This window comes from Priceomyces carsonii (assembly GCF_900007245.1).
Source record: "Priceomyces carsonii strain CBS4050 genome assembly, scaffold: Debaryomyces_carsonii_scaffold_3, whole genome shotgun sequence".
Classification (NCBI taxonomy): Eukaryota; Fungi; Ascomycota; class Pichiomycetes; order Serinales; family Debaryomycetaceae; genus Priceomyces; species Priceomyces carsonii.
The window spans coordinates 1,296,189-1,322,521 of NW_026946676.1; the positions used below are offsets into that span (position 1 = coordinate 1,296,189).

Consider the following 26,333-nt stretch of genomic DNA (forward strand, 5'->3'; position numbering starts at 1 on the left):
CTCTTAAATGACTTTCACATTGCAAGCAACTAACAAGCTTTTCAGGTCAGGATTAAATACATTCAAGGACTTAAATCACGATGATGATGATTCAGAAGATGACAAAACTAATACGAATTTCTTCACAGGAGGAGAGAAGTCGGGATTGCAAGTTGAAGATCCTAGGAAGAACAAAGATAATGACAAGTCTATAATTGATCAAATTTTTCAGAAGGCAAGGGAACAGATGGATCAAGCGGACGACCGTCCCTCCGCTCAGCAAGAAGAAAATGGGGCTCCAAAATTTTCTGGTTCTGGCTTTAAACTAGGTGACGGCGTGCAGCCTTCGGAAGAGGTGGTGGACCCATTCAGTAACATTCCACAGCGTCCAAAGAAAGTAAACAGAGAAATAACATTTTGGAGACAAGGTTTTACCGTGGGAGGCGGCCCTCTTCATAGATATGATGATCCTAATAATGCGACCGTTTTACAAGAACTAAATAGAGGTAGAGTTCCTATGTCTTTGCTTGATATCGAATTTGGACAAGATGTCGATGTGTCTGTATTTAGAAAGACTGAAGAAGACTGGGTGCCCCCAAAGAGAAAAGCAGGTGGGTTCCATGGGCAAGGACAAAGGTTAGGATCACCAGTACCTGGCGAAGCCAGTCCACAACCTTCAGAAGTCTTAAAAGTGGTATCCGAACCCGAAACAAAATCGGACAGCGAAGGTGAGGGTGATACATTGGTTCAAATCAGATTTGCAAATGGCAAAAAGATATCTCATAAGTTCAATTCAACTGACTCCATTGCTGATGTATATGCGTTTGTTAGAAATCATGACTTCAATGAATCAGATAAACCGTTTATATTGAGCCATGCATTTCCTGTCAAGCCAATAGAAGAATCCAAAGAAACTACTGTTAGCGACGCTAAGTTGAAAAATGCAGTGATTGTACAGAGATGGGCTTAATCCTAATTTATACTTCATTTATGTTTCTACATCTCGTCAATAAAGTTTTCTTAACAGCCCAATTGTAAATTGAAGTAAACTGCATCCTTAGGTCGCGTTTTTAGGTTAAGGTCTTAGATATGATTATGTAGACATATCTCATAATAAAAAAATTTCAAAGAAAAAGATATAAAAAAGTTGGCTCTTTCAACTCTTTTAGACACTGTTTCTTAAAACAATAGGCCCTAGTCGATATATATATATAAACATACAGGTAACTAATGCAATATAATATAACTGGGCATATATAAGACACTGATATTGCTGTTGTTTGCTTCTTTTTATCGATTCGCTAATGATCAATATTTTCAAGCTTCGACCCAAGGGCCGAATAAGGTGTCGAGGATTCTTGGTTAAGAATCAAAAGGCGACTCCTTATAGTATCGCTTTTCAGCGCTACATTGGAGACAAGAGTGTTAAGTTCTTCAGCGAGAACGGCATAAATGAACCGATATTTAATAATTTTGATGATGTGACAAGCATTAAAAATCAATTAGGTGAATTCATCGCTGACAGATCAGCTCGTAGATGGTCATTTGATAATTCCAATGGATCCCATATTTCTCAGTCAGACAACGTTATTCCTTCCTTCGATCCAGTTTCCAATTTAAAAGATGCCATTGACATGAATGCCATGAGCCCACCTACGGTAGGCTCTCTCGTTGAATTTATAGACCCGATTACAGGTTATGTGTCTCTTGGTGTGGTTTTAAGGGCGTCAGAAGCTAAGTTTGACGAGAATTATAATAAGCTTACCACTTTAACTATGCAAAATGAGATACAATTAGTCAGTCCTACAAGAGTTACGTTTCACTTGTATAGGGTTTACGGAGAAGATTGGGTAAATTATTCAGAAATATTAAAGTATCGAAGTGAGAAAACGAATATTGTCCGTTTATCTTTAGTCAATTCATTGAATAGCTTTATGAGTCAAAGTAAGAGACTTTCTTTAGAATTACAGAAGAATTTTGAAATATTGTTTGCTCAATACGCTCAACCATTTAGTATTACACCTATTTCTTTAGCTGAAATAATAGACTCATTAAAGTTTGACTCGAGAATTTGGGATGACCTCAACAAAACGTATTCCAATCAATCGTCGTTGTTGTTATCTTGTCAACTATTGATTCGAGAATCTCCACGATGGATTATGTCTTCGAATTTATGCGGTGTTAGCTATACAAATTTATTCAAAGGAGGTTACTCTAATTTGTTACCACCTGATATCTCCTATTTCGTTAATTCTGAAAATAACTGGTCTTCGATTGAAAAGATCCTTAAAGATTTTGAGAGTCCGAAAAAGGTTGCTGAATATGAGGACTTCTTAAATGACCTACTTTCGACTCAAGAGTCAGAATCTGCCAAATCCTTTGAGGAATTGAATTTATTCTTTAATATATGGGGCGGACGTCCATTTAAGTGTCTTATAGACTATTTGAAATTTGCAATTATATACCCTCACCCATCAATCATCGGTCCATTATCGAAGCTTGCTGTGTTTAAAGGAACCTTAATTACATCTCTATCGATTTTCAAAGTACTCAAAAAGTTGAAAATTTATGATAATTCCAATAATCAATCGACAGATGTTTATTTATCATCAAATATTATAGGAAAGCCTCATTTGTCACAACTAGCTATTTCATCCGCCAGGGAGCTAACCCCGAATTCCTTAGCAAAGGATTTGTTGTACGAAGATAAGGTAGTTGACAAATTTCCCCATCTCAGGAATGAAAAAAAATATTATCAAGATCATATAATTTATGGACTACCTTTTTTCAAACCCTTTGCATCCAAAAAAAAATCTTCAAAAATAGCAGTGTCATTAGAAAGACTCAACTCCAGAAAGTATTCCATTAATATTCATATGCCAGACATTGTGACGAAGATTGCGCCAACAAGTGAATTGTTCAATTCAATGAGCTCTAATAGCTCTCTCATGAAAACCATCTCTGGACTAATCAATGAAACATCTATAAATATCTTGGATAATTCTTTGGTGAAAGAATTCGAATTGCCAGAACAGCATATACATGATAGTAATGAGATATTTCAAGTTGGCGATTTTAAAACCGCAAGCTCATCTAAGTCTCATCTGAAAACTACATGTCTAACTCTCTCGTTTACGTACAACGTTTACGATTCAAATCCTTTTAAGGACTTGAAAGATAATATTTCATTTTCCTTTGACTCATTACATGATGTGAAAATAAAGAATGTTGACTGGAATGAGCTTGATGATTGCTTAAATGGTAAGTTAGAAAAATCACCATTTAAGTTGTTTAGACGAGATTCTACAAAGCTCAAATCAGATCATGAAAAAGCTAAACCATCCTTGAGTGGTGTAGATTGTCATAATATCAATTTTATCTATAACGTGATGCGTAGTCATTTCAAAATTAGAAATTTAGACGGATCTTCGTCAACTGAGTCTTCTCTGCCTTACGAGAGATCAGATGCTAGCAATTTGTTAAAAAAAGTGAGCATATGTGATAGAGATACACCAAAAGAAACCATCATCTCAAAAGTAGAAGTGTCTTCAAGTAACTCCGAATTTAATTCTTCTAAATTTTTAATGAGGGAAATTGACTACTTCATCGGTAATGCTACCGCAGCATATTCTATTCATAATGGGATTCCAATGTTTAGGCACTTTCAGGATGTCTTGATGAGTAATAGAAATGCGGTGTCGCAAGATAGCTTAACTGAATTCAATGATAAAGACCTCGAGCCCGATAGTGACTTTGATTCAGTTTTTGTTTCTCACAACAACTTTCTTTTGCCCAATTTCAGATCAGGTTCTTATTTCCACACTCTAATTTCTAGAGATTCTAGCGGGTTTGTGTCAGATCTGGCCTACTTCATAGGTAGAAATTATTTGGCAAAACCAGAAGTAGACGTTTTCGGCTTATCAAGCTTGCAGAATATACCTTTGGGCATGAAAGACGGATATGTTAAAATGTGCGATATTACTAATGACTACGAGGCAATGCTCAATCAGATACAAATTTTAAACTATTTACAATCATTGTGGGTCAAAAGGAACACCAACACAATATCAAACATTCATAAAAGGGTCAGCTATCTCAAAAGATTTGGCTACAACTTGAACGGTCCTTTTCTGGGTCAACTTTTGCATAATCAAATTGATAAGATCCGTAACGCCCAAAGTTTAATTGAAAATTTAGGCTTTTTAAACAAGCGATTTTGGACTTATACCTCACTAGAGCAGATCATTAATGAAAATGATCCGACAGTTTCAGTAAAAGCAAGTTACGAGTGTGTCGTTACAGAAGTCGGATTAGAGATTTCATACTTGAATAAGAAATTATCAAGAGCATTCTGCAAGGATCTTGGGCTTGAAGTGGGTATACTTTTACCTTCTTGCTCAATTACATCGATAGGCACCGTCATCCAATGTGATAAAATAGTTTTTTTGGATGTACCCGGAGGTGAATGTGTATTGGCAAGCTCAGACATAATGCATTAATGAAGTTTATATCATGTAACAACTATTGTACATATTATTTAAATCAATTTATTTTAATGATCACCCATCAGTGTCTATAACTAATTTTCTAATTTCCCAAAAGTAATCATTTCTTACAGGCTCTCTGTCCGATAAAATATATGTTTCACCCTTGTTAAACCAATGCTCGGTCTTTCTTTTAAACCTCGATTCTTCTTTTAAAAATTTATCGACGTTTTTCTGAGACAATGAAATTTCATTTTCTATATTGCCCTCACTTGTTAACGTAGACGCTGATGAAGTTGTTCTTTGGGTATACGTGCTAATTCCTCTCACCGGAGAGTGATTTAAATGCTCATCGTTCAAATCAGGGATATTATCAAACACATCGTCGTAGTCCTCTTCTAAATTAATCCATCGAAGGTTTTCTTTGTCGTAAATCATACTTGCAGTTTTCTTAATTTTATCGTTATCGTTTAAATCGTTCATGGTAATAAGTGCAGGTTTCTGGAGACTTTCAAATTTCATCAAATCGATCTCGTTGCCCTCCCATTGCTTACTGATTGGGTTATACTTCATTTTAATATTCTTGTATTCGATGGGATGATAATTTAAGTTTTGAATAAGTCCTACCTTCTTTTTGCGCTTTGGCTGCAGATAACGTCTCAAAGTGTTTGTTTCCTGTTCTTTCTTTGCGTAGGCTTGTTCCCTATATTTGCTTAGAAGCCTCTCCTTTTTATCCTTGATCTCTTTGCTATAAAATGATGGTATTCTGTCAAGTTTTCGTATAATCTTATTGTTATCATTGAAAACAGGATGTGCACCACTATTTGCTTTATCTCCACTGTTCAATTCAATGACAGACTTAAATTTTTTAAGCTGTTCAGATCCTTGAGCCTTTTCTCCTTGGCTGGATCTCAGTGATACAAAATTAGGCATTGAATTCTTCATATTTAATGACCTCGGAGCTTCAAAGTGCTTCGCAACTTTGAATCTATTAGAATCGAAATCCTCAAAGCCTTCCTCAAAGTTTTCATAATCATCTTTGACATAGTCGTAATCTATAGTATTCTCTCTATTAAGCTGCCCTAGCAATTCAATATCTTTCTCACGCTGGTTATAATTTTTAAAATCTTTAAGCTTCAATGTACCTGTTTCATCCTTTTGGTGATGTGAATTCTCCCACTTTCTTTTCAATTCTATTTCTTCAAGTTCCGCACCATATTCCAAGTCCCTTTTTTTGTTTGTTAGACGCTCATTCATCTTTTTATATAATCCACTTTCCTCTTTTCCAAAGATCATATCAATATCTTCAAAATCCTCCTCGACAACTTCTGAGGTTGCATCTGTGTCGTTCTCACTGTAATCGCTGAGCGTTTTGCGATGATTAAACTGTCTTGAAACAGAAGAGGACTTGGGGGACGATGTCGATATAGTGTCCGTAGGCGATATATATATTTGCAGTCCTTCCGCCTTCTTCAAGCTCGACCTGTGATTAGGTTTTAAGTTGAGATGATGATCGATTTGATCTTGAAATTTTATTGATTTTTTGAATGGCAGCTTGAGCGTACTTAGTTCAGTTTCAGGTATCTGTATTGTTTTAAAGTCATCTACCATATCATCAACAGATGTCATCTGGACTCCAAAAATATCATCCTCCATATCATCATCTTCAAATTTCTTTAGAATATCTTGTTTAGATTCGGTTTCATGAACGGCTGGTGACAATCCAGCAACATTTCTAGACACCTTCCGTCTTAAACTCAGAGGCTTCCGGCTTCTTGAATTCATGAATCCGTTGTTACTTTTCATGAGAGATACGAGCTTCATAGGTCTACATAAACCATTGAGGTAAACAAACTATTTCGGTGGTGTTTATCCGGCATATAACTATATGATATCTGTTTGCGAATTAGGGTATCGTTCTCATTGGAACCATACGAGGTGTTTCTCGTGGAATATATTTAGGAGCTCTATCACCAGTATCGTTATTTTTCTGATGATTTGGCTGGATAAGTTCTGCTAAGAATGATGGTAACAGTCTTCTAATATCTGGTACGAAGCTCTGACCAACAATTGGAATTATTATTAAACCTACCATCAAAGCCACCATTAAAAAAAATAAGAAACTGTATTTGAATATTCTAACGTTTCTCGTACGCCTCTGTTTCCTTGAGTAAATCGGGTCTCTGAATTGCTTTGAAGATTTGAGCCAGAATAACATACTAGTATGCCATTTGTCAATGAATGGAATGAATAAAATGGGACTCATAAACATCAACAATACATGACCCAAGATGAAATCATATGCGAATTGATTAAGTTCACAAACTTTGACTATAAACTCTCTTAATGGCTGTGTTATAACTAGCCACCCAAGCCCGCTTGTTAGCCATTTTCCGGACCACCATGCCCTGTTGGAATAATCATCTTTGAGTTCTCTTGACAATAAGGCAATGGACACAAATTGGAGGATCGTTTTTTGAAGGGATACAACACATATAAATCCGCATAGTGTTCTGCTGAAGTTCCACCCTTGTAAAAACAAGAATACTTCAAATGTTATTATATGTATCAATATGGATAAGAAATGTGCAGTTGCTGCAAAAAAGGAAGGGATACTTGAGCAACAGAATCCAAAGAGGGGCCCTAGAACACTTGAGATTGGAAAAATAATTACCAAGATGAGAATATTAGCAACTATCGGAGTAAACGCAATTATCAAGAGTCTGAAAAGAGGGTTCACTCGGTATGGATTTTTGACGCCATTCTGGGAATTGATAAACATGTATGGTACGAAAAAGCAAAGAGTGGATATAAGTGGTGAGATTACCTGATCAAGTATTGCATTCACTCTAGTTGGTCTTTTAGAAGTTTCGTTCATTTTTTTGGCGACGTCTCCTATTGCTAATTTTTTGAAACCGGTAAACCTTGATCTTTGAAACCTGGTGAAACCAATCCACGAATTCAGGTGATACTTCGAATTCCCCCTTGAAAGCCATCTAAGGAACTCACGGTAATCAAGAAAGAATCTTCCCCAAGAAAATTGATGTGGATTGAAAATGAAAGGAGCAAGGCACATGGAGATAAAAGTTATCCAGAACCATAGGATAGAAGGTTGCCACATTGTTAGTGTAGCGAATAATATAATCAAAAATACTGTGGCTCCAGGATAGATTGAGATCGTAGCGTATTTTGAGTAAAGTACTGTGAAAGATAATCGTGAAGTTGCAAAACCTCTACCTGTTGAAATGTATTTTGCACCCCCAAATGTAATGTTATCTTTCAACGATTGAGCATAGACTTGGCAAACAAATACTTCAAAAAATGGAGCCATTGAAATGAAATGATAAAAGACTCGAAATAATGCTTTTAAGAAACCCTTTTCAATAAGTTCTTGAATCACAAGCGGAATGAATGATATAAAAAAGCATATAAAGACAGATAAAACGAATCTTGTAACCCAATTTAAAACTGGCTGCAAGTTGTAACAACCTAAAGGTTTTTCTAAATCTGTGAAAGGAATGTCATGGTCATAGTGGCATATTATGGATTCGTTTGCCAAAGATCCAAGATTTACTAATACCAACATGAACAAATGCACTGAAAGCATGATAAATAGATTATTTATATGAAATCCAGGATGTGCATAGTAAAATGATAAGAAACGATCAATTGGTAGTTGAGTTCCCAAATAGTAGTGTTCACGAGATAATATCTGCTCTCCCATTCCAGCACCTACTTTTGTAGTAAAGTTCAAGATTGTCCCAAAACCAAGATCGCGTCCTTTACCACATTGATAAAAATCACAATGTTTAATTCTTCCCCCTCTACAGGTAGCAGTCATTCCAGCATATATGTCTTCATTCAAGTGTAATCCTTTCTGGGCCTTTGAGATACCGCCCCTGGTAGTCATAAATATTCCATTCAAAAAATCGGGATGGCCATAATGTAACTTGCCCCCTATTTCAGCTAGCGTCCTAGCAAAAAGTGTTCCGAAAGTTTGCTCCTTTCCTGCTGCTATATCTCCTAATACACCTATGTTTTCAGAAAAAATATACTCCCTGGCACCCAAGATCGCAACTGGATCCGCATTATCATCCAGAAATGTACCTGGAACATACTGAGAAGAAGGATCCAAATTTATTTCCTCAAATTCGGCCATAACTGATTTAATCTTTAAACATTCCTCAAGATAATTATCTTGATTTGCGTCAATTACTTGGATGTATTCACCTCTGTAGAAAATGATTGCATGGTTTTGATTGTCTGACTTTCCGTCACCCAAAATTGGATTGCCTGAGAGCTTTATTCTATATTTCTTCTCGTAGTTTCCTTGCTCATCTTGTCTTGTTACATCAAGCAAAGTTGAGTAATATTCTAATGTTCCATTCTCGTTGACTTCCTCTAGGTAAGCTACCTGTAAATTTGGATAGGCCCTAAATAATAGATTCGCATTTTCTTTTTCTTGTTCATCAAACTTCTGATATCTTTGCATCGATATTAAAAGCCTGAACTTACGTTTAACAAAATGTGACAACTCCTTTTCTGTTTCTTCTGGGCTATACATGTACTTAGAATCAACATCGCTATTTTCAATGCGATATAACAATTTGATAGCGGTCTCGTAGTTCATAAACCCGGAAATAGTTCTGTACAATGTTTGATATCTGAGCGAAGCCCAAATTCTCGTCCTTAGAGTATATTCTGGAGAGGAATCCTTGAACCCGACACAAAAATATGGTAAGTCATCAATCTGGTTTTTTATGAAGTCTATCGGATCTTCCTTTCCTGATTTGAGTGGAAAAGAAAAGTCAGATTCATCTTTAGCGTCGGCAGATTGCGATAGCTGCAAAATTTTCGTGTCTTTCACGAAAGAGTCCCAATCAGTCGGGTGCAAATATTTTAAGTACTCCAATAACGAGACTTTAGATCCTTTACTTTCCTTGATTATTTCTTTTAAACTTAAAATTATTTTCTCCGAATAATGAGGAACAAGTACAGTGAATGTAGGCATTGCCAGAGTAGGTATTGGCTCTGGAATTGGGCTTGATAACGACTGAGCAAAGAACGAGATCCTTCTTTCAGCTTCCTTCCCAGGTGTGAAAAAGTCGTTCAAACTAAAAGAGCTATCATCTTGGTAGACAAAAAACAAAGGAGGTCTTATGTAGCTGCTGGAATCGTAATCTGGTGAACTAACCTGTTGATATACCAACTTATTCACTTGGTCAATTGAAAGTAAATGCTCTCTATACATCGACAATATGATACTATTCCAAATATGAGATATTAATAAGATAGGGTTTGATTTAAGATCGCAATTTGAATATATGATCTTGCTGGAAATTCTCTCTGGTAATCGTGAAAAAATATTTCTCCAAGGTGTAAAGATTGAAATACCAAGCGAAAACGACAATGCCACCGAAAAAATACAATTGCACACAATGTACCATAAGTAGGTGTCTAAAAAAAATAAAACCAAGTTGGTAACATAGATAATAAGCAAAGTGAATCTTGCCTGCTGTTTGCACAAAATAGTACCAAATATAATATCTCCTCGACACCTTGACATCTCCATGATAGATAATACTCGAATTGGGTCTCTCAAGGATAATGTCAAAAAGAAATATGACTCAAAAAATTTAGCCAGAACAACACATACCCATAGTGAGTAAGAATACAATTTATTTCTAAATTTCAATTGAGGAAAGGCGGAAGTGAATGCCTGAGTTCTGATTGCATTTGAGCTTTGTTTGAGAAGGAAGCTGAATAATTTATTAGGTGGTTGAATGGCAAGATATAAGAACGTGATCACAGAAATGATGAATTGAACCACTCCTATGATATGTCCAGATTTTGAATACACGTTTAGGGGAATGAATCCAAAAATGTAGATTGAGGGTGCAATATTGACAAGAGTCAATAATATCAAAAGCAAGAGCCTCCCAGTAAGATGTTGAGCGCCTGGCCACTTCCTTGGAACAAATCTCCACTCGGTTATTGTAGCGAGAATAGATATGAGACAGGAAATAACACTTCCAAATGACACGGCAGACAATTGAACTTGTGCGGCGGGCTTATTGTCCAATAGTTGATGGTAATTTTTGGTATACAAGGTTGGAGAATTGAAGCAAGTGTAGTACCAAAACATTGTGATATGAATAATCCACACTCTGCTAAAATTTGTGAGAGAATGCATCCAAGTGCGCTTTTCTTTATAGGTTTTGTAAAAAAGCTTATTCCAGTTTACCAAGGGAAGATGAAGATAACGCTCTTCCTTAGGAATATCAAACAACTTTCTACCATCGTGTAATTTTATTCTTTTTAATCCTTCTGGATACCAAAATAATTGATTAACGTCGTCATAACCAACTATGTCAGTATGATCTTTCTTATTTTTCTTTAAAACACCATTAACAAGTTCATATTGTTGATCTCTAATGAAGTTATATAATGGCGTAATCACTTTGTCCAAAAAATGAAACTCTTTTTGTAAGGGCTTCTCCTTCGATTTACTAATTGTATCATAGTAATCTATGCAACTTTTATAAATAAAGCATATGCATTCAGGCATAAACCTTATGTTATTTGCTTCTCCCCAAATCAAAAGATAAAGAGCAATTTGAATTATGTAGTCGAGATCAGAATAAGCATTCATCTCAGCTTTCCACTTATACTCCATTCCCAATAAGCAGTCTCGGTCACTCAATTCATCTAATGTGTAAGGAAGCTTGTTATTCCTTTTATTCTTTTTCAATTTTTGGTAACTTTTTCTTTTACTCTGCTTTGTTATATTTTCATCTAAATCATACTGCGCTGCAAAGTACCATTTTTTATAATTCGAATGTTCACCTCCAATGTAGTCTGCATGGAGGCTTAACAAAGAAAGAGTACAACTCATTCTACTTGCACGAGAATCCAACTGAATCATAAAATGATCATACATATTCCTGACATTGTCATTTTGGAATCCAAATACTCGTCCTAAAGTAACAAAAATCATCCTTATTTCCTCGCTAGAGTAACTGGCTTCATTTTCAATGCTCCAAGAGGCATAAGGTGCATCTACTTCATAATAATCGCTTTGTTTTTCATCTTCAAATATCCCGTTTGCACCTTCTAAATCAGCGCAAGTGCTTCTATGAATTTGATCCGTATAACGGTATTCGTCAAGGTTACTTTTCAAGTCCATTGAGCAACAGGCAGGAAAAGGTGCTTATCTTCCGAAGCTATTTGAGTATCAGCCGCTGCAATTAAGTAATTTTATATATCTTTAGAAAACATATTTGTTGCAAAATTACAAAAAGGTGAGAACAAAAAGGATAAAAAAAAATAATTGCCTTCAGCCAGATTCGAACTGACGATCTCCTCATTACTAGTGAGGTGCCTTACCAACTTGGCCATAAAGGCGCAATAAGCGAAAGCCCGAGGACATGGAAAATTCAGAAGGAAGTTCTGTCCTGGATGAGTGAAGAAATATTTAATGCAAGGTAAGCAACTTTCAAGCTATATATAGAGCCAACAAATAATTTAACACCTAATCAGCTGGTCTCTATTAAACGTCAGCGTGCTAGTTGTCCCCGAACATATCTCTAGGAATGCCCCTAAAACACGATCACTAGTGTGCTAGAATCCCGGGGGTAAGTTCCGGGTTACCTCAAAGTCATGAAAGTTGCGCCACAAAATCATCAAAATGTTTATTACACAAATTTGTCGCCACCTTCCTTTATTTTTGAAGTTTCGAACTGATAGATTGTTTATAAAAGAGATACAAAACAAAAACATAGCACAAAATTGATTTAACAGCCTAATACCAATCTTGAAGGTAATAAGTGTTAGGAGTTATACCAAGGCAAGTTAAACAAAACCTGCTGATTCATAGGTGAATATTACAGTGGCTGTGAGTTAAACCTCAAATTATTAGGGAAGGACACTTCATAGTCCCTACTAGATAGAGTGAAATCTGAGGCTGCAGAGCAGAGGTAAATAGGCCCCAGGCAAGAGAAAGAGAAAAAAAAACATATAATCAAGATGATGTCAATACCGAATGATGAGCCAACCATCTCCGCCGATGACGCAGCGGCAGCTGTGGCCGCCGCCAACTCTGCGGTTGCTGGTATTCCGCTGTTGAAAGAGGAAGACCAACTCCATCATCAATATGTTCAACAGCAACAGCATTACCAACCACATCATCATCAGCACCATGATCATGATCAATTGAATGCTCAACTCAATCATCAATTAGCACAGCAGCACTACCACCAGCAACATCAGTTGGCCCAAACTCAACATCATTTAGAAATGCTCGCTCAAGCCAATGAAGCTGACTTGATGGATGGTGCCAGAAAAGTGGCACCAAGATCTAGTGATCTTTTCAGAGTTGGCCCTCAATTCAGCGAAACAAGACATCACCAAGACATCTACTGTAAAAGAAATGATATGGATGTAAATCCAATTTTGGAAGCAAGAATAGACCGCGGCTTCGAAGTGGGTGAAAACGGCACTTGGATTGGATATAAGAGGAACTACTTCACGTTGGTGGCCGCTTTTTCTTTGGAGAATTTTGATTTCGAACGCTTTATTCAAAATAAGTTTTATACTTTTGAGAAGGCATCAAAGAACGGCGATTCTGTGGGAGAAAACAAAGTTGAAATCAGCTATTTTGCTATACGTTTAGTTGCTAAATGTTCTGATGATGACGTTTCAATTAGTCTTGTTCAGCATACTGCTAAAAGAGACAAGGGTCCACAGTTTCCTCCACCCATATATCCTGCCGTGCCTGGTGATTTACCTGATCATGAGACAGTAAGGGCTTCCTGCAATAAGCGAAACGGAAATAAGATTGAGAATATGAACAAGATATTTTACTTTGACCGGGCTGAATACTATCACAATGCTAACTTGGATACTCTCAAGGATGATTCCGTATTAAAAAATTATCCAAGTGACTCTATTGCAAGAGTGGCTAGGTTTGAAAGAATTCAATTCACTTCCTCCATTAGAATTAAATCAACTTCCGTTAATTCTAGATATTTTACTTTGCACGTCGAGCTTTTAGGAATTATCGAAGACGAGGACTCTCAAATTCAGCCTATTCTTTTAAGTTCAATTGAGACTCCTCCTTTGATAATAAGAGGAAGATCTCCGTCAAACTATCATAAAGATAGAACGTCAGGGTATAGGGGCCATATTCTGGGTCACTGATCAACTTTTTGATTGAATTTCAATATATAAATGTATTTTTAGGTATTATTCACAATATAAAGATAATTAAGAAAGCATGCTTCAATGAACCTAGTCGGGCTTTAGTAAGTATTAAATGTATTAAAAATTAGACTGCCTAAAAATTGCTCTTTGCTTTCACATACTGAATTGGAATTTAGTCACCCGTTCAAAAAATTACTGTCATCATTTTTGTAACCTTTCTCGACCCCATATTTTGTTCATCTTTAGAAATCTGTTCTTTGCTTAGAATTACGGAGAGGAAAACTCAAAAAGAGGCTTAAGACATTCGGATTATTAGCTAATTTCTGATCACTCTAATAGAGATTTATGTTTGTTTTATTTTCTAAGAAGTTTCATATAAAATACTAGAAATTTTTGTCGCCATTTTCGAGAATTAGTTGATTATAAGAATAGAAATTGATGCCTGAGAAAAGCATTAGCTATCAGGGTTACCTGTTACATAAGACCTCAGGCGATTCAAAGATGGTGACTAAGATGGCTCCTGATGCCATAAGTAATGATGAATCGACACCTATGGAAGAAGTTCGAGTCATAGACAAACAATCATTTGAATACGTTATAAGGTCAGGGATAGCTGGTGGTATAGCTGGAAGTGCAGCAAAGACATTGATAGCACCATTAGACAGAGTCAAGATATTATTTCAGACATCAAATCCCGATTTTTTGAAGTATAGAGGAAAGTTTTTTGGTTTATTTAGAGCATCGAAACAAATTTGGCTTAATGATGGTATCTATGGTTTATTTCAGGGTCATTCTGTTACTTTAATGAGAATATTTCCTTATGCAGCTATTAAATTTGTTGCTTATGAACAAATTAGGGCGGTCCTAATTCCAGATGATTTATATGAAACTGCCATTAGACGAATTATGGCAGGTTCATTCAGCGGATTATTAAGTGTTTTTTTCACTTACCCGTTAGATCTAGTTCGTGTGAGGATGGCATTCGAAACAAAATCTCTTAGACAAAAACATAACTTCGGTTCAACCAACCGTAGAGGAATGCTACATATGACGATTAGAAACATTTTTAATGAAACTCCGCCAATGATAGTCAACGATTCAACCTGGCTAGCTCAGGTGAGAAATAGATTGCCTCCTAGAGTTGCTTCTATTTCAAACTTTTATAGAGGATTTGCTCCAACTATTCTTGGGATGATTCCATACGCAGGTGTTGCATTTTATACTCATGACTTGATTCACGACATGTTCAGGTCAAAGTATCTCTCAAAATATGCTGTAAGCAATAGTGTTGCGATACAAAATGTTGTGAAAAGCAATGGCACCACAACATCTAGAGATTCAAGACCTCCGTTGAGAGTCTATGCCCAACTATGCGCTGGAGGAATTGCCGGCATGTGTTCTCAAACGGCAGCATATCCTTTTGAAGTCATTAGAAGAAGAATGCAGGTAGGAGGTACTGTCAATCAGGGCCGCTTCCTCTCATTCACTGACACGGGAAAGTTGATAATCAAGGAAAGTGGAGTAAGAGGTTTATTTGTTGGATTAAGCATTGGTTATCTAAAGGTAATTCCAATGGCAGCTTGCTCATTCTTTGTTTATGAAAGATGCAAATTGCTCATAGGCATATGATTATTCTACATATATATATTTATTTATTATTTATTTATATACGTGTACGTGTTATTGACTAACAGGATAAGAGTGTTACTATTTACAACGTTCACAAGAGCCTATTTTAAAAGAACCAACTGAACCACTTCTTTTTCTTGTTTGGCCTAGTTCCAAAATTAGGACTAGAGGCTGTGAAGTCTTTAATGTTACTTTTCGCAATTGAAGCAGTTGCAGACAAATTATGAGTACCAATTTTAAAACCCATACCTCTTAATGACTTCACAATACTCGGTGTGATCGCAGCAGTTATGGGCAATCTAATAAATATAAATGACTTATGAATCCCGTAAGCAATAGCGAATTCGGTCCAAGAAAATGATTGAAGAATACGGTGAAGTAAACTGGGATTCTTCTCTTGTATTTCGGGTTCATTTTTTGCGCTTATTTCTTCATGAATTTTATTGATCTCCTGCCTTTTCTTCAATTCTTCGTCGCTAACTCCGTATCCAAAAGTTTGCTTAACTCTGTTCTCGTAATACTCGATTTCATCTTTTCCCATAGAATGGACCAAGATATAAAAAATTGGTAAATCAATGGCCGTTAAAGCTAGGTAAACACCTAGTGCTGAATATCCATATTCTTTGACAAGTGCCTTTATACCCGTGGCTTTTTTTCCCTCTGGCTTCGTTGCTTTTGTAGTTTGAAGTCTCGTTTGGAATCTCATTTTACCGAACCCTTTAATTGGATTTATAAGTAAGATGTTAGATGGTCTTTTACGTGCAGCCATACGCACACCAAGAGTATTCAATCTGAGCATTGTAATCTAAATATCACTATGGAGATAGAAATTGCAAATTGCCTACTATTTTCAGTACTGGGAATGAAAAATAATTCAATTGTGCCACCAAAATCGCTAAAACCAAAATTGAAATATTCCGCCCTTTCGGCATGAAGTGAACGTACCGAAAATTGTTGATTTCTAATTCAAGACTAATTATAAATGGTATATACAAGTGAAATTAAGAATCATCTGAATTGTGAGTAGTATCTCTCATCTGCAAACCTAGCTTTAACTCTTTCTAAAACTTCCGGAGAATAAACATCTTCAATTGAGTCATTACCGAGTAATATTCGGTCTTCATGTCTTTTCTGCTCTTCCTTAGTCATAACTACTACATTCTGCAAAGAAATATCTTTCTTTGGATCCCATCTTGAGAGAGTCAACCTGGTGGAGTAATTGGATATGGGCGATTTGCCGTGAAATACTTCTTCCAAAAGATAATTCACATCGTTTAATGCTATTGGAAACCTTTGATCAAGTTCACCTAGTCTGGACTGTTGCCCAGCTAAGCTATTATAAAGCCCATCATAGAGCTTATATCTATTTTTGCCTTCAATTGGCTCAATAGGATAGCCTGCGATGGAAGTCAACAAGTAAGTAGCTATCGTCAAACCAAACATCGCAGGCATAGTACCTATCACAGGCAAAATTCTGACTCTAAAATTCCGAAGTGCAGATAACATGTCAACGTCTCCCTTCTTGATTTCATCATCATCTAAGGGAAGAAGTTGCGCTTTTCTGGGATCGGGTTTCTCTGCAGAGAACACAACAGGAATATTGGTTATTATTCCTCTTTTCTTTAAACGAATACGCACAATACGTGACAACGGATCTTCTTCTGTTTTTGAAATGTCACTGATATTGATTCTCGTGGGATCTGCCTTGCAAGCTGCCCCTCCCGAAGACACAACTGGCAAATTATTTTCGTGGCAGTATGTTAGCAAATCTACCTTCGTATCCATGTTATCGATACAGTCGACTATATATGTTGGCTCAAAGCTATCACCGAAAAGTAACTCCTCGGCGGACTCCAAGTTCCATAATTGGTTTCTCGTCTCAATATTAACCCATGGTGCCACCTCTAGCAAATGTTTCTTTATACAATCGACCTTAGGAGTACCAACATCGGCCAAAGTAGCAACTGAGTGTCTATTCAAAGAGCTCAAGGTCACTTGATCGAAATCTATGATTCTGATCTTACCCACTCCTGATCTTACTAACATAGTAGAAACCCAAGATCCTACACCTCCTGATCCCACCACAATTATATGCTGTTTCCTTACCTTTTCCATTCCTTTCTCTGATAAAAATACATAGTTTCTTGCAAGCTGCTCCCTTATGAGCTCTTCGGAGTAGCGCTTTTTGGTCTCAGTAACAGGTTTCTTCAAAGAAGACTTCTTCTTTTTTTTTTGATTCGTTTCTCTCCATTTATGGATTCCTTCAACAATTCCTACTGTGAGAAAAGCAGTGGCAGCAACAACAGTCAAGGTCCTGTTCATATCAAGCTACGGCCGAATATAACAGTAGCACCGTGTTAATGTTCTTCTTTTTTTCGTACAAGAAATTTTTTTTTTTTCATTATCTTTTGTCTCATCATCTCATTGATATCAATGAAATATGCTGCGATTTTCGATTACAATGCGTTGTACAATTAAGATACAATATATGAGCTAAAGCATATTTACATTGCTTATCTAATTAAAATGCATAATCAATATTTATCTTAAATTAAATAACGAAAGATCTCCTAAACGATTTATTATGATCACAACTTTGCTTGACCCTTCCTTCCAACAGTCGACTTGATCAATCCATTTGGATCCGGAGAAGGATAGAACAAATCTCCGTTACCCTTGATGCCTTTCCATTCCAAGTTGTATAAGTGGTAGTGCTTGTTTGGCAATGTGTAGCTGACCTGCTTGACCTCTGGAACCTCTTCTAATATTTTTTGCGACATGTTATACATCGTGGCTTGCACTGAAGGAGAGTTTTCTAAAGCAAACAAATCCAAAGTGATTTTTCTTGCGTTTTCGTAAGTATTATCAAATAAGCCTTCGTCTGCCTTTTTGAACACGGTCTCCAATGTAGAAATCACCTTCGGATCATAAGTCCAAGCTGCATCAACATCGGTTGAAAGTATTCTATCTTTAGTAGGTGGTAAAGTAGTAAAATCACAGACATTGAACCCGTAGAACATGGAACCTGTAGATTTCAAAACTGTCAAGTCTTTGATCGAGGACACAATGAGCAATTTCTTGGTGGTTTTGTCGTAGGTCAAGAATGTATTTCTGGTCTCGGGACCTTCATGTTTAAAGGAATGTGGATGCAATTGGCCCTCCACACTATACTTTGTCCATCTGGATTGTGTTATAGTAATTTCAACTCCTTGAATGTGGTTGTATTTGTTAGTGAAGTGTTTTGCTAACTGGGCAGCAAACCTTTCTATTGGCCAAACATCTGTGGTCTTAGCCAACACTAAAATAGTGTTTTTGACAGTGTCTGTAGGGACAATGGGTGAGTTATCAGCTTCAGTATAAGATATGTCAAAGTTACCTTTCAACAATACTTGTACATTGGCCTCCAACACATTCTGCTCCGATGGATTGGAAGGACTTTTCTTGACTTTAAGAAATTTAACGTTTCCTTTACCGTATGATGAGTCTAACAATTGAACTGACATTCTATTTTATTTCTAGTTACTTAAATGATTAAGCTTAATTTGAAATCTTTCTATTGTTTCAAAAGGATGAAATTGACCTCTTATAAATTCAGATCTTAGTGAAAGCTTGCTCGATTCCTCCCTTATCGAACGCGGCAGATAATAGTCAATACTCGGGTTGTTCCGAACTCTTTAGTGTAGTGCGCGTTAAAACAAATTCTGAGCATTATATTGGGGAGATAATCGCAAATCCGGCCGGCCTACAGGTTGTGTTGATGTGGTTGCTAACCACATCGAATCATTTCATAGCGCTCTGAATAACTATATGGGGATCTCCGTTGCTATGTATGCATCATTGCTAAGGGGATTTTGAAAGGCTCGTTAGAGTTGCTGGACTGATGGTGTCTATAGATACAGTGTGCCCCTAAACATATGTGGAATTGTGGACATGTCCTGCAAAAGTTGGGCTCCACGTAACCTCACCAGTAGATAAGGACCGGCCGACCGATCTAATATGAATCAGATAGATGATAAGATAGATGTAAGATAGACACATAGTAACACCAAGTGGAACATGGTGCAATTGTATTAATAATGGAAGTCTAAAGCTACATTGTAAGTTCTTGCAGATATATTTATCATAGCAACTAAGTCAAGTCGCATTTAAAATTAAATAGAGATTTGAGGAGAAATCATGTTCAAGATGAGTGATATAAAACGAAAGGGTAGAATTGTTAAAATCGTTGTAATCTTAGTCTTCTTTCTTCTTAGATTGCGAGTTCTTTTTTTCAAGTGCATCGTAAGCAGATTCAATTGAAGATTTTTTCTCGGTATTAGTTTCGTCGGCGTCTGACGGGATCTTTTCTAACCCAGGCTTATTTATCTCTGGTTCCGAAAAGCGTAAAGATTTTCTCTGTTTTGCTTGAGAGGGAGAAGAGTTCTTTGGTTGAATGACCTCCTCGTCGCTAGTTTGATTTCTTGCATCAACGCTTGCATTGAACACAAGTTCAGCAGTTCGAATCCATCGTCTTCTTCTGGTATATTTGGAGTATGAATCCTCAGTTGAAGGCTTTTTCCACGTGTTATCATAGTATATAAATCCTTCATCTGGAGCGGGGTCAGCATTAGTCTTTGATCTTTTTGAAACTGGCATTGTAATTGCTCCGTCATTCGTCAAGTCCAATCTCCATGTCTTGTCTACCCATCTCCAATTTGCTCCATTCATCTTATGGTTATTAAATTCATCATTATCAGTGTTTGGTAACTGAAACGATTCAATAGAAGAAGATTCGTTTAAAAATTCATCTGTCCATGGAGTTCTCTCATAAGATAACAAGTTTGAAGTCCACCCGATGCCTAGCCATCTTCTCTGATTTTCATAGATCACATATGTAAATCTTACAGGCTTACTGTCGCTGCTCGAACCAATCGAGCCCAATGAACCGCCAGAATTCTTTTGAACTTTGGCGAATGCAGCAGCGAATAAAGAATGATTCCTAGCTTGCAGGAAATCTAAACCCGTCAAATAAAAGCAAATCAACCTCGCGAGTTTGATCTTCCATAAAATCTTTCTAGTCACTCTCGAATATGATGAATGATATGTTAAGACATATATTCCCGAAACCAATAAGATAATTCTTGGTTTGATCAATAAAAATGTGACTATCAAATAAATCGGTGTAAGAAAGACAGTTGTAAACAATAGTCTTTTGATGTCATATGCTGTTAGAGATAAAGATGTAACAGGACTCAACAATAAATCAGCCTTTATACGCGTGGCAGTTAGAGCTTGAACAACATCATCCAAAGTTGGGCGTAGATTTGCTTCCTCCAAAATCTTGGTGTTCAATAAAGCATATAAAGTAACAATTCCCACAATTATAAGATGTCCAAACCAGGTAACAATATTCTCAAAATATAACACTATTAAAGCGTAAGAACTAACTATCACAATATTGACCCAGTAGTTTTCATTGGTCCATGTGAAAACTGCCAATAACTTATTAACAATAATCAAATAAGGGTATGCTTTAATTAAAGATTTTGCCACTGTCGGTGGAGTAGATGAAAGTAATGGAGATGTTTGAGGCCTTGTTTCCGCGGCATTAGCATTGGGACTGTCATCGCTAAAAGGATCGTTTCTCACAAATCTGGCTCTCACTTCACTCTCGTCGTCATCTGTAGCTTCGCTATAGCTGATCTCAGTATTGCCAGTTCCAGCGGAATTCCTTCTGGTATCCTTCTCTCCTTTTGCTGGACTGTTAGACACTGCGCTACTTGAGTTTTCACCTGCCATACTATCCTAAACGAAGTTCAACTAATGGTCGAGCCTAGCTTGAACTTACACTTTTGATTTTTGCTAGAATCTCTCACGGATGTTGCCCGAATTCTAGAGTATTATTTAAACCGTGATTAGGTAAAGGTCCTAAACACCTGATCTTATTCTCAATGATATGATTACTCCTATCAAAGAGTTGAGTGCTTGCTTTTATCTGTTTAATATACTTGAGTGTAAAAAAAAAAGATATCCCAATCTGATTTCTGGAGAAAGTCTCCAATTCGCTTCCCTAAAAATTGGGTAATTACCGAATTCGATAACCTTAAATTTAACTCTTTAATTTGATCAGCCAATGGACTTTTCTAGTCTCATTTCTAAGGAGATTGATAATAAAAGGAGGAAGATTGATGATAAGAGGAAGCTAGAAAAGAAGTCAGGGGATCGTCAGGTTGATTCAGATACGTTGCATCTTAAGAGAACTGGAGATGAGTGCAATGATGCAAAAGTGACTGCGGACACCGATGGTGCGCCAAATGAATTGAAGTATGATCGTCCGGAGGTAGATAATGATACACATGGAAAGCAAGACACAATAGCGACAGGTATAGAAGACGACGAATCCAAATTGCTTGAGTCAACCAGCGATGATCAGCTTGATAAAATGCTTCTAGCTATGGGAGAAGAAAACTTATCTGGATCAAAGATAGAGAAATTTATGAGATTGGATCTGATACGAAAGTTACATCAAAAAAAGGAAAGGTATAGAATTCAACTAGAGAAAGAGGATCTGGTGGATAAAAGTATTTCAACATCTGATATAGGCAACGATATACATGACCATAAGTTGTATTTGCAAATACGATCTTATCTCAAGTATCTCATTCTGGAATGGGATTCAAGTGTCCATGATGATAAAGAAAGTGATCTTCTATTAGAAGTAAAGAAGGACTTAGTGACTCTATTGTACAAGTTACGTTCGCATAAGCTTTCTAAAGAATTACTAATATCGTTGAGCACCATTGTTTATTATCTTCAAATGCATGACTATAACAAAGCCAATGAGAGTTATCTTAAGCTAAGTATCGGTAACGCTGCTTGGCCCATTGGTGTCCAAAATGTGGGTATACATTCTAGAAGTGCTTCTCTGAGAACCAAAGGCGTTGATAAACCCTCGAATATAATGATTGATGATAAAACAAGGAGATGGATCACGGCAATAAAACGGTTGATTTCATTTTGTGAAAGGAAATGGCCAAGTTAGACTAGTCACTCCATCTGATGCTCTTTCAGAGGACTGATTACAACCTAAGTTCAGTTTTAATAATATTCTTTTTTTTTCTAGTTTATTTTGCAAGAAACTCTGTTTAATAGTAAGGAAGAGTGTGATGAAGTGAGTACATTACCTTATATATTTATAAGAACATCGACGTTATAGCATTTATAACTACTTTATTGAATCTCTGATTGTATTCACTCATCATCTGAATACCGTTAGGGCTCTACCCGCATTAGTTAAGAATAAATGCTCACGTGATGATAGTTTTTTTATTCTCGGTACTGTTGAAGGAATTTTTCACATCGCCTTAATACTACAACACTTTGGTTTCTTAAGCACCAATTATCATAAAAAATTAGTAGACATGGCTGTATGTATCGCAAGGTTTAGATTACATCTTGATTACAATGACTGTTTTTATATTTCCGTATATTTTGATTGAATGATTACCAAGAATACTGTAAACAAAAAAGTTCAAGAAAATAGTACAAGAGAGACTACGAAGACTATTGAATATGCAAGAACTATAAGAGATAGGCGGGACCTAAATCGATCTTAGCACTTAGAAACACAAGTTACGTGGGTTTTGAAGTGGGCGAAAGAAATGTGAAGTTACGGTCGAAATCATGGATCTACAAACTATTACTAGTCAATCTTATAAGAGCATTTACTAACTCTTCTAGCGTGAAATCAAAGACATCAAGGAATTCGTTGAATTGGCAAGAAGATCTGACATCAAGTCAGCTGTCGTCAAAGTAAACCAAAAGATTAACTCTAATGGTAAGAAATTCAAACAAACTAAATTTAAAGTTAGAGGTTCTAGATATCAATACACTTTGGTTGTGAATGATGCTTCTAAGGCTAAGAAATTGCAACAATCTTTGCCACCAACCTTAGACATCAAGAACTTGTAAGTTAAATGTTATGTATTTAATATATGTTAATCTGTTACTCGTTTTAATGTAGCTTTTATATTTAATTCCATTGGAAGAATTAAATGACATCTTCCATTTCAATATCATCGCCCTCATCTTTGTTTTCTTCCTCGTCATTTTCTTCTAGGTTCGTGGTTCTACCTGCATCTCTCAATCTCTTATATTCTGGCTTCAAACTATATTTACTAGTGTATGGCCCTTTTTTGATTAAAATAGCAATTGAGTCTAAAGACTCTTTCAAATATGATTCTGGCTGTCTTGTCCGTTCTTTGAGTCCCTTCATGGACCAATAATCGTATTCCTCGAATAACCTGAAAAGCAAATCCAACAAATCCTTCTTCGGCATCCTTATGGCTCTGCCTTCACCAGTCTTATTTTTACTTAAGCTTGACTTAAGAAAGACAGATGTATTATTACCTTTAATAGATGGGCCTGCATTAGATTGGACAACACCTGGAATCTCATCTAACAATGTGACTTTAGGTCGTTGCTTTGCAGGTTGTATATTTTTTCTGCCAGACAAAATTTGACTGTAATTTTTATCCTCTTTGGAGGGAATTATTTGACAATCATGGCATATTTTTCCTACTAACGCAGTTTTCTTAGGGATGGTTTTGACATATGGGACGTACTTTTTCGTTGAAGGACTGCCATCTTTATTTTTTTGAACTCTAAAATACGAGTTTGGTTTCACAACTCCTTTCTTTTTGTCGACAGGTTGCAATGTAGGTTGCTCTGGCATATCTCCCACTTCTGTCAACTCCTGTTTAAACTTTTTTAAGTTTTCTTCACTGAACACATACGAGTTGTTTACTTGGGTATTCAACATGCTGATATTGTATTCCAGAGCTATGTTTGGCTTTTTGAGCTTCTCGTCGAGCATAAGTTTCACTTGCAATTTATTATTGGTATGTCTGATTTTGACAGTACCCAATTGTGCCCCACTGGCACCTTCATTAGACCAAGAGTCTGATAAATAACGTGGCAATTTAACTAACCAAATTTTTTGAGCACCATTGGTCAAATCCAAATCTAAAGTTTCATCTTCTTCTAAATAATCCTCTGGATCTGACAAGATTCCATGGTCTGCCCCATCGCCATCTGCATCTGATGCTGTCTCCTTTACACCATTTGGTTTAATTACACTCTGCTCTTCTTCAACTTTTACCCCAGTAATCGGTTTATTAGATTTCTTTATTGGGCTTGTTTTTGAAGATCCTCCCATAACTTGGTAATAACTTCTGCCCAAATAATAATGTAATGACAAATTCGGAGTAGAAGAACACTATAAACGTTAATGTCTAAAACGTAAAAATCGCATCTACAATATCCAATTACACAAAATCTGCTATTGCTAAACGAAATAAAATCAGATAGATACGGCGGGACTATAGCGAGAATGAGCGAAGCGTATGATGTCCCAATGGTCTTAACGGGCCCATATTATATGGTGAGTCAACATTGTGGATATTGCAATTGCAAAAAATCTGACTTTTATGCTGTAGATAGTTTCAAAGATAAGAAATTGCCATCTATTCCTACCAAAGCAGAACATGTTACGATTGGATCCCAGGTTGAGCAAATGACATATCAGCAATATGATGACCTTATTAATCGAGGATTTAGGAGATCGGGTACTTTTCTATATAAACAGGATATGCTTCGAAACTGCTGTCGGTTGTTCACAATTAGGACAAGGTTACAAGAGATGAAGATAAACAAGCAGCACAGGAAAACTATTAATAGGTTCATTAGAGCAACAAGTGCAATCAATGGCCCTCAAAGTCAAACGTTGTCAAAAAAGGGCTCTGCATTTGACTTGAATTCATTAGTTAAAGCGGAGAGGGAATCCACCAGATTTTACACAGTATTTGGACCCTCCAAGTTTTCAGATGAGAAATTTGAATTGTACAAGAAGTATCAAATCAAAGTACATAATGATGATCCGGAAGATATTTCAAAGCTGTCATTCAAACGTTTTCTATGTGATAACCCGTTCCCAAAAGACGAATGTACTGCTGACTGGGATCATTTAAATTCCTGGACTACAGTGGATAAGAATAGTAAAAGTGGTAGGGTGAATCGCTATGTTGGCTCAGCACATGACTGCTATTACCTCGATGGAAAACTAATAGCAATCTCAGTTGTTGATCTCTTACCCTCCGGCATGTCGTCTATTTATTTCATTTGGGATCCGGACTATTCCCACTTGTCACTTGGTACCTTGTCGGGTTTGAGAGAGTTGATGATATGTGATCACCTCAACTTAGATTGGTATTACCTAGGTTACTATATTGATGATTGTCCGAAAATGCAATACAAACTGAAGTTCGGGGGTGAGCTTTTAGATGTTTGTACCGAGACATACTTCCCCATATCTCAGCTACAACCGTTTATAAAAAATGGTAAGTTTTTCGTAATAGAAGACGAAGATATTGATATTGACCTCCTGAAAGAAATCGGCGTTCAAAACTCCAGTTTTCCTCAATCAGAATCACCAAGTAAGTTTCAAGGGAAATGTCTAAAAAATATAAGCGACTCACTATACGGTAATGAACAGCTATACTTGAATGCTGAAAATATTGCTCATGAGCTTCTGTCAACCTATGGAGTTAATTTTAATACAAGGTCTTTAGACAAAGAAATACCGTCCGTAGTGCCAGGTCTTATTCCCCTATGGCAAATAAAAGTGTGGCTCAATGAGAACGTAATTGGCCACACCTTCGTTGTGAATATATATGCACTTAAGTCGCAACAAATGATCCTGGCTCCTTTTGATGACCTACAGGGCTCTTCCAAAAGGGTGATCATAGACTGTATCAGATTATACGGGTTAGATAAGGTGAAGAATTCAATAATATTGACATAAAGTAAATAGTTTATAGACAGGTTTGTGATGCAACCTAATTCATGATGAAAGTAATATAAAAACATTTAAAGTCATAAATGATAGGTGTGTTTGCAGTCGAGAGTATGATATAAAGCAGTTAGACGATGAACTACATCATAAGATAAAATACATTCAGGTATGAGTTGGTGCGCTCTCCATCTGCTATTCATCCAGTCCCC

The 26,333-nt window shown here is 36.6% G+C and overlaps 14 protein-coding genes across 14 annotated transcripts; 6 read left to right on the top strand and 8 right to left on the bottom strand.

Moving 5' to 3' along the window:
• Nucleotides 1-7: 7 nt before the first annotated feature.
• PRCAT00003224001 (UBX domain-containing protein) lies at nucleotides 8-949 on the top strand (the record flags this gene model as incomplete). Its single annotated transcript, XM_062953134.1, has 1 exon — nucleotides 8-949. One exon carries the CDS (start codon nucleotides 8-10, stop codon nucleotides 947-949), a length of 942 nt encoding a protein of 313 aa, XP_062809966.1.
• A 334-nt stretch (nucleotides 950-1,283) lies between these two features.
• Nucleotides 1,284-4,478, top strand: PRCAT00003225001 (uncharacterized protein; the record flags this gene model as incomplete). Its single annotated transcript, XM_062953135.1, has 1 exon — nucleotides 1,284-4,478. One exon carries the CDS (start codon nucleotides 1,284-1,286, stop codon nucleotides 4,476-4,478), a length of 3,195 nt encoding a protein of 1,064 aa, XP_062809967.1.
• A 60-nt stretch (nucleotides 4,479-4,538) lies between these two features.
• Nucleotides 4,539-6,287, bottom strand: BFA1 (Bfa1p; the record flags this gene model as incomplete). Its single annotated transcript, XM_062953136.1, has 1 exon — nucleotides 4,539-6,287. The coding sequence occupies one exon, from the start codon at nucleotides 6,285-6,287 to the stop codon at nucleotides 4,539-4,541; it is 1,749 nt and encodes a 582-aa protein (XP_062809968.1).
• An 82-nt stretch (nucleotides 6,288-6,369) lies between these two features.
• Nucleotides 6,370-11,649, bottom strand: PRCAT00003227001 (1,3-beta-glucan synthase; the record flags this gene model as incomplete). Its single annotated transcript, XM_062953137.1, has 1 exon — nucleotides 6,370-11,649. One exon carries the CDS (start codon nucleotides 11,647-11,649, stop codon nucleotides 6,370-6,372), a length of 5,280 nt encoding a protein of 1,759 aa, XP_062809969.1.
• Nucleotides 11,650-11,720: 71 nt separating this feature from the next.
• PRCAT00003228001 (uncharacterized protein) lies at nucleotides 11,721-11,861 on the bottom strand (the record flags this gene model as incomplete). Its single annotated transcript, XM_062953138.1, has 1 exon — nucleotides 11,721-11,861. One exon carries the CDS (start codon nucleotides 11,859-11,861, stop codon nucleotides 11,721-11,723), a length of 141 nt encoding a protein of 46 aa, XP_062809970.1.
• A 627-nt stretch (nucleotides 11,862-12,488) lies between these two features.
• NDT80 (transcription factor) lies at nucleotides 12,489-13,661 on the top strand (the record flags this gene model as incomplete). The annotated part of the gene is made up of 1 exon (XM_062953139.1): nucleotides 12,489-13,661. One exon carries the CDS (start codon nucleotides 12,489-12,491, stop codon nucleotides 13,659-13,661), a length of 1,173 nt encoding a protein of 390 aa, XP_062809971.1.
• Nucleotides 13,662-14,102: 441 nt separating this feature from the next.
• Nucleotides 14,103-15,293, top strand: LEU5 (coenzyme A transporter; the record flags this gene model as incomplete). Its single annotated transcript, XM_062953140.1, has 1 exon — nucleotides 14,103-15,293. One exon carries the CDS (start codon nucleotides 14,103-14,105, stop codon nucleotides 15,291-15,293), a length of 1,191 nt encoding a protein of 396 aa, XP_062809972.1.
• A 106-nt stretch (nucleotides 15,294-15,399) lies between these two features.
• On the bottom strand, nucleotides 15,400-16,092 carry NAT2 (Nat2p; the record flags this gene model as incomplete). The annotated part of the gene is made up of 1 exon (XM_062953141.1): nucleotides 15,400-16,092. The coding sequence occupies one exon, from the start codon at nucleotides 16,090-16,092 to the stop codon at nucleotides 15,400-15,402; it is 693 nt and encodes a 230-aa protein (XP_062809973.1).
• Nucleotides 16,093-16,301: 209 nt separating this feature from the next.
• PRCAT00003232001 (tRNA threonylcarbamoyladenosine dehydratase) lies at nucleotides 16,302-17,615 on the bottom strand (the record flags this gene model as incomplete). The annotated part of the gene is made up of 1 exon (XM_062953142.1): nucleotides 16,302-17,615. One exon carries the CDS (start codon nucleotides 17,613-17,615, stop codon nucleotides 16,302-16,304), a length of 1,314 nt encoding a protein of 437 aa, XP_062809974.1.
• Nucleotides 17,616-17,881: 266 nt separating this feature from the next.
• Nucleotides 17,882-18,796, bottom strand: PRCAT00003233001 (uncharacterized protein; the record flags this gene model as incomplete). Its single annotated transcript, XM_062953143.1, has 1 exon — nucleotides 17,882-18,796. One exon carries the CDS (start codon nucleotides 18,794-18,796, stop codon nucleotides 17,882-17,884), a length of 915 nt encoding a protein of 304 aa, XP_062809975.1.
• Nucleotides 18,797-19,526: 730 nt separating this feature from the next.
• PRCAT00003234001 (peroxisome biogenesis protein) lies at nucleotides 19,527-21,071 on the bottom strand (the record flags this gene model as incomplete). Its single annotated transcript, XM_062953145.1, has 1 exon — nucleotides 19,527-21,071. One exon carries the CDS (start codon nucleotides 21,069-21,071, stop codon nucleotides 19,527-19,529), a length of 1,545 nt encoding a protein of 514 aa, XP_062809976.1.
• A 334-nt stretch (nucleotides 21,072-21,405) lies between these two features.
• Nucleotides 21,406-22,314, top strand: PRCAT00003235001 (mRNA splicing protein; the record flags this gene model as incomplete). Its single annotated transcript, XM_062953146.1, has 1 exon — nucleotides 21,406-22,314. The coding sequence occupies one exon, from the start codon at nucleotides 21,406-21,408 to the stop codon at nucleotides 22,312-22,314; it is 909 nt and encodes a 302-aa protein (XP_062809977.1).
• A 1,008-nt stretch (nucleotides 22,315-23,322) lies between these two features.
• PRCAT00003237001 (transcription factor IIF subunit) lies at nucleotides 23,323-24,489 on the bottom strand (the record flags this gene model as incomplete). Its single annotated transcript, XM_062953147.1, has 1 exon — nucleotides 23,323-24,489. One exon carries the CDS (start codon nucleotides 24,487-24,489, stop codon nucleotides 23,323-23,325), a length of 1,167 nt encoding a protein of 388 aa, XP_062809978.1.
• A 174-nt stretch (nucleotides 24,490-24,663) lies between these two features.
• PRCAT00003238001 (arginyltransferase) lies at nucleotides 24,664-26,133 on the top strand (the record flags this gene model as incomplete). Its single annotated transcript, XM_062953148.1, has 1 exon — nucleotides 24,664-26,133. The coding sequence occupies one exon, from the start codon at nucleotides 24,664-24,666 to the stop codon at nucleotides 26,131-26,133; it is 1,470 nt and encodes a 489-aa protein (XP_062809979.1).
• Nucleotides 26,134-26,333: the final 200 nt, after the last annotated feature.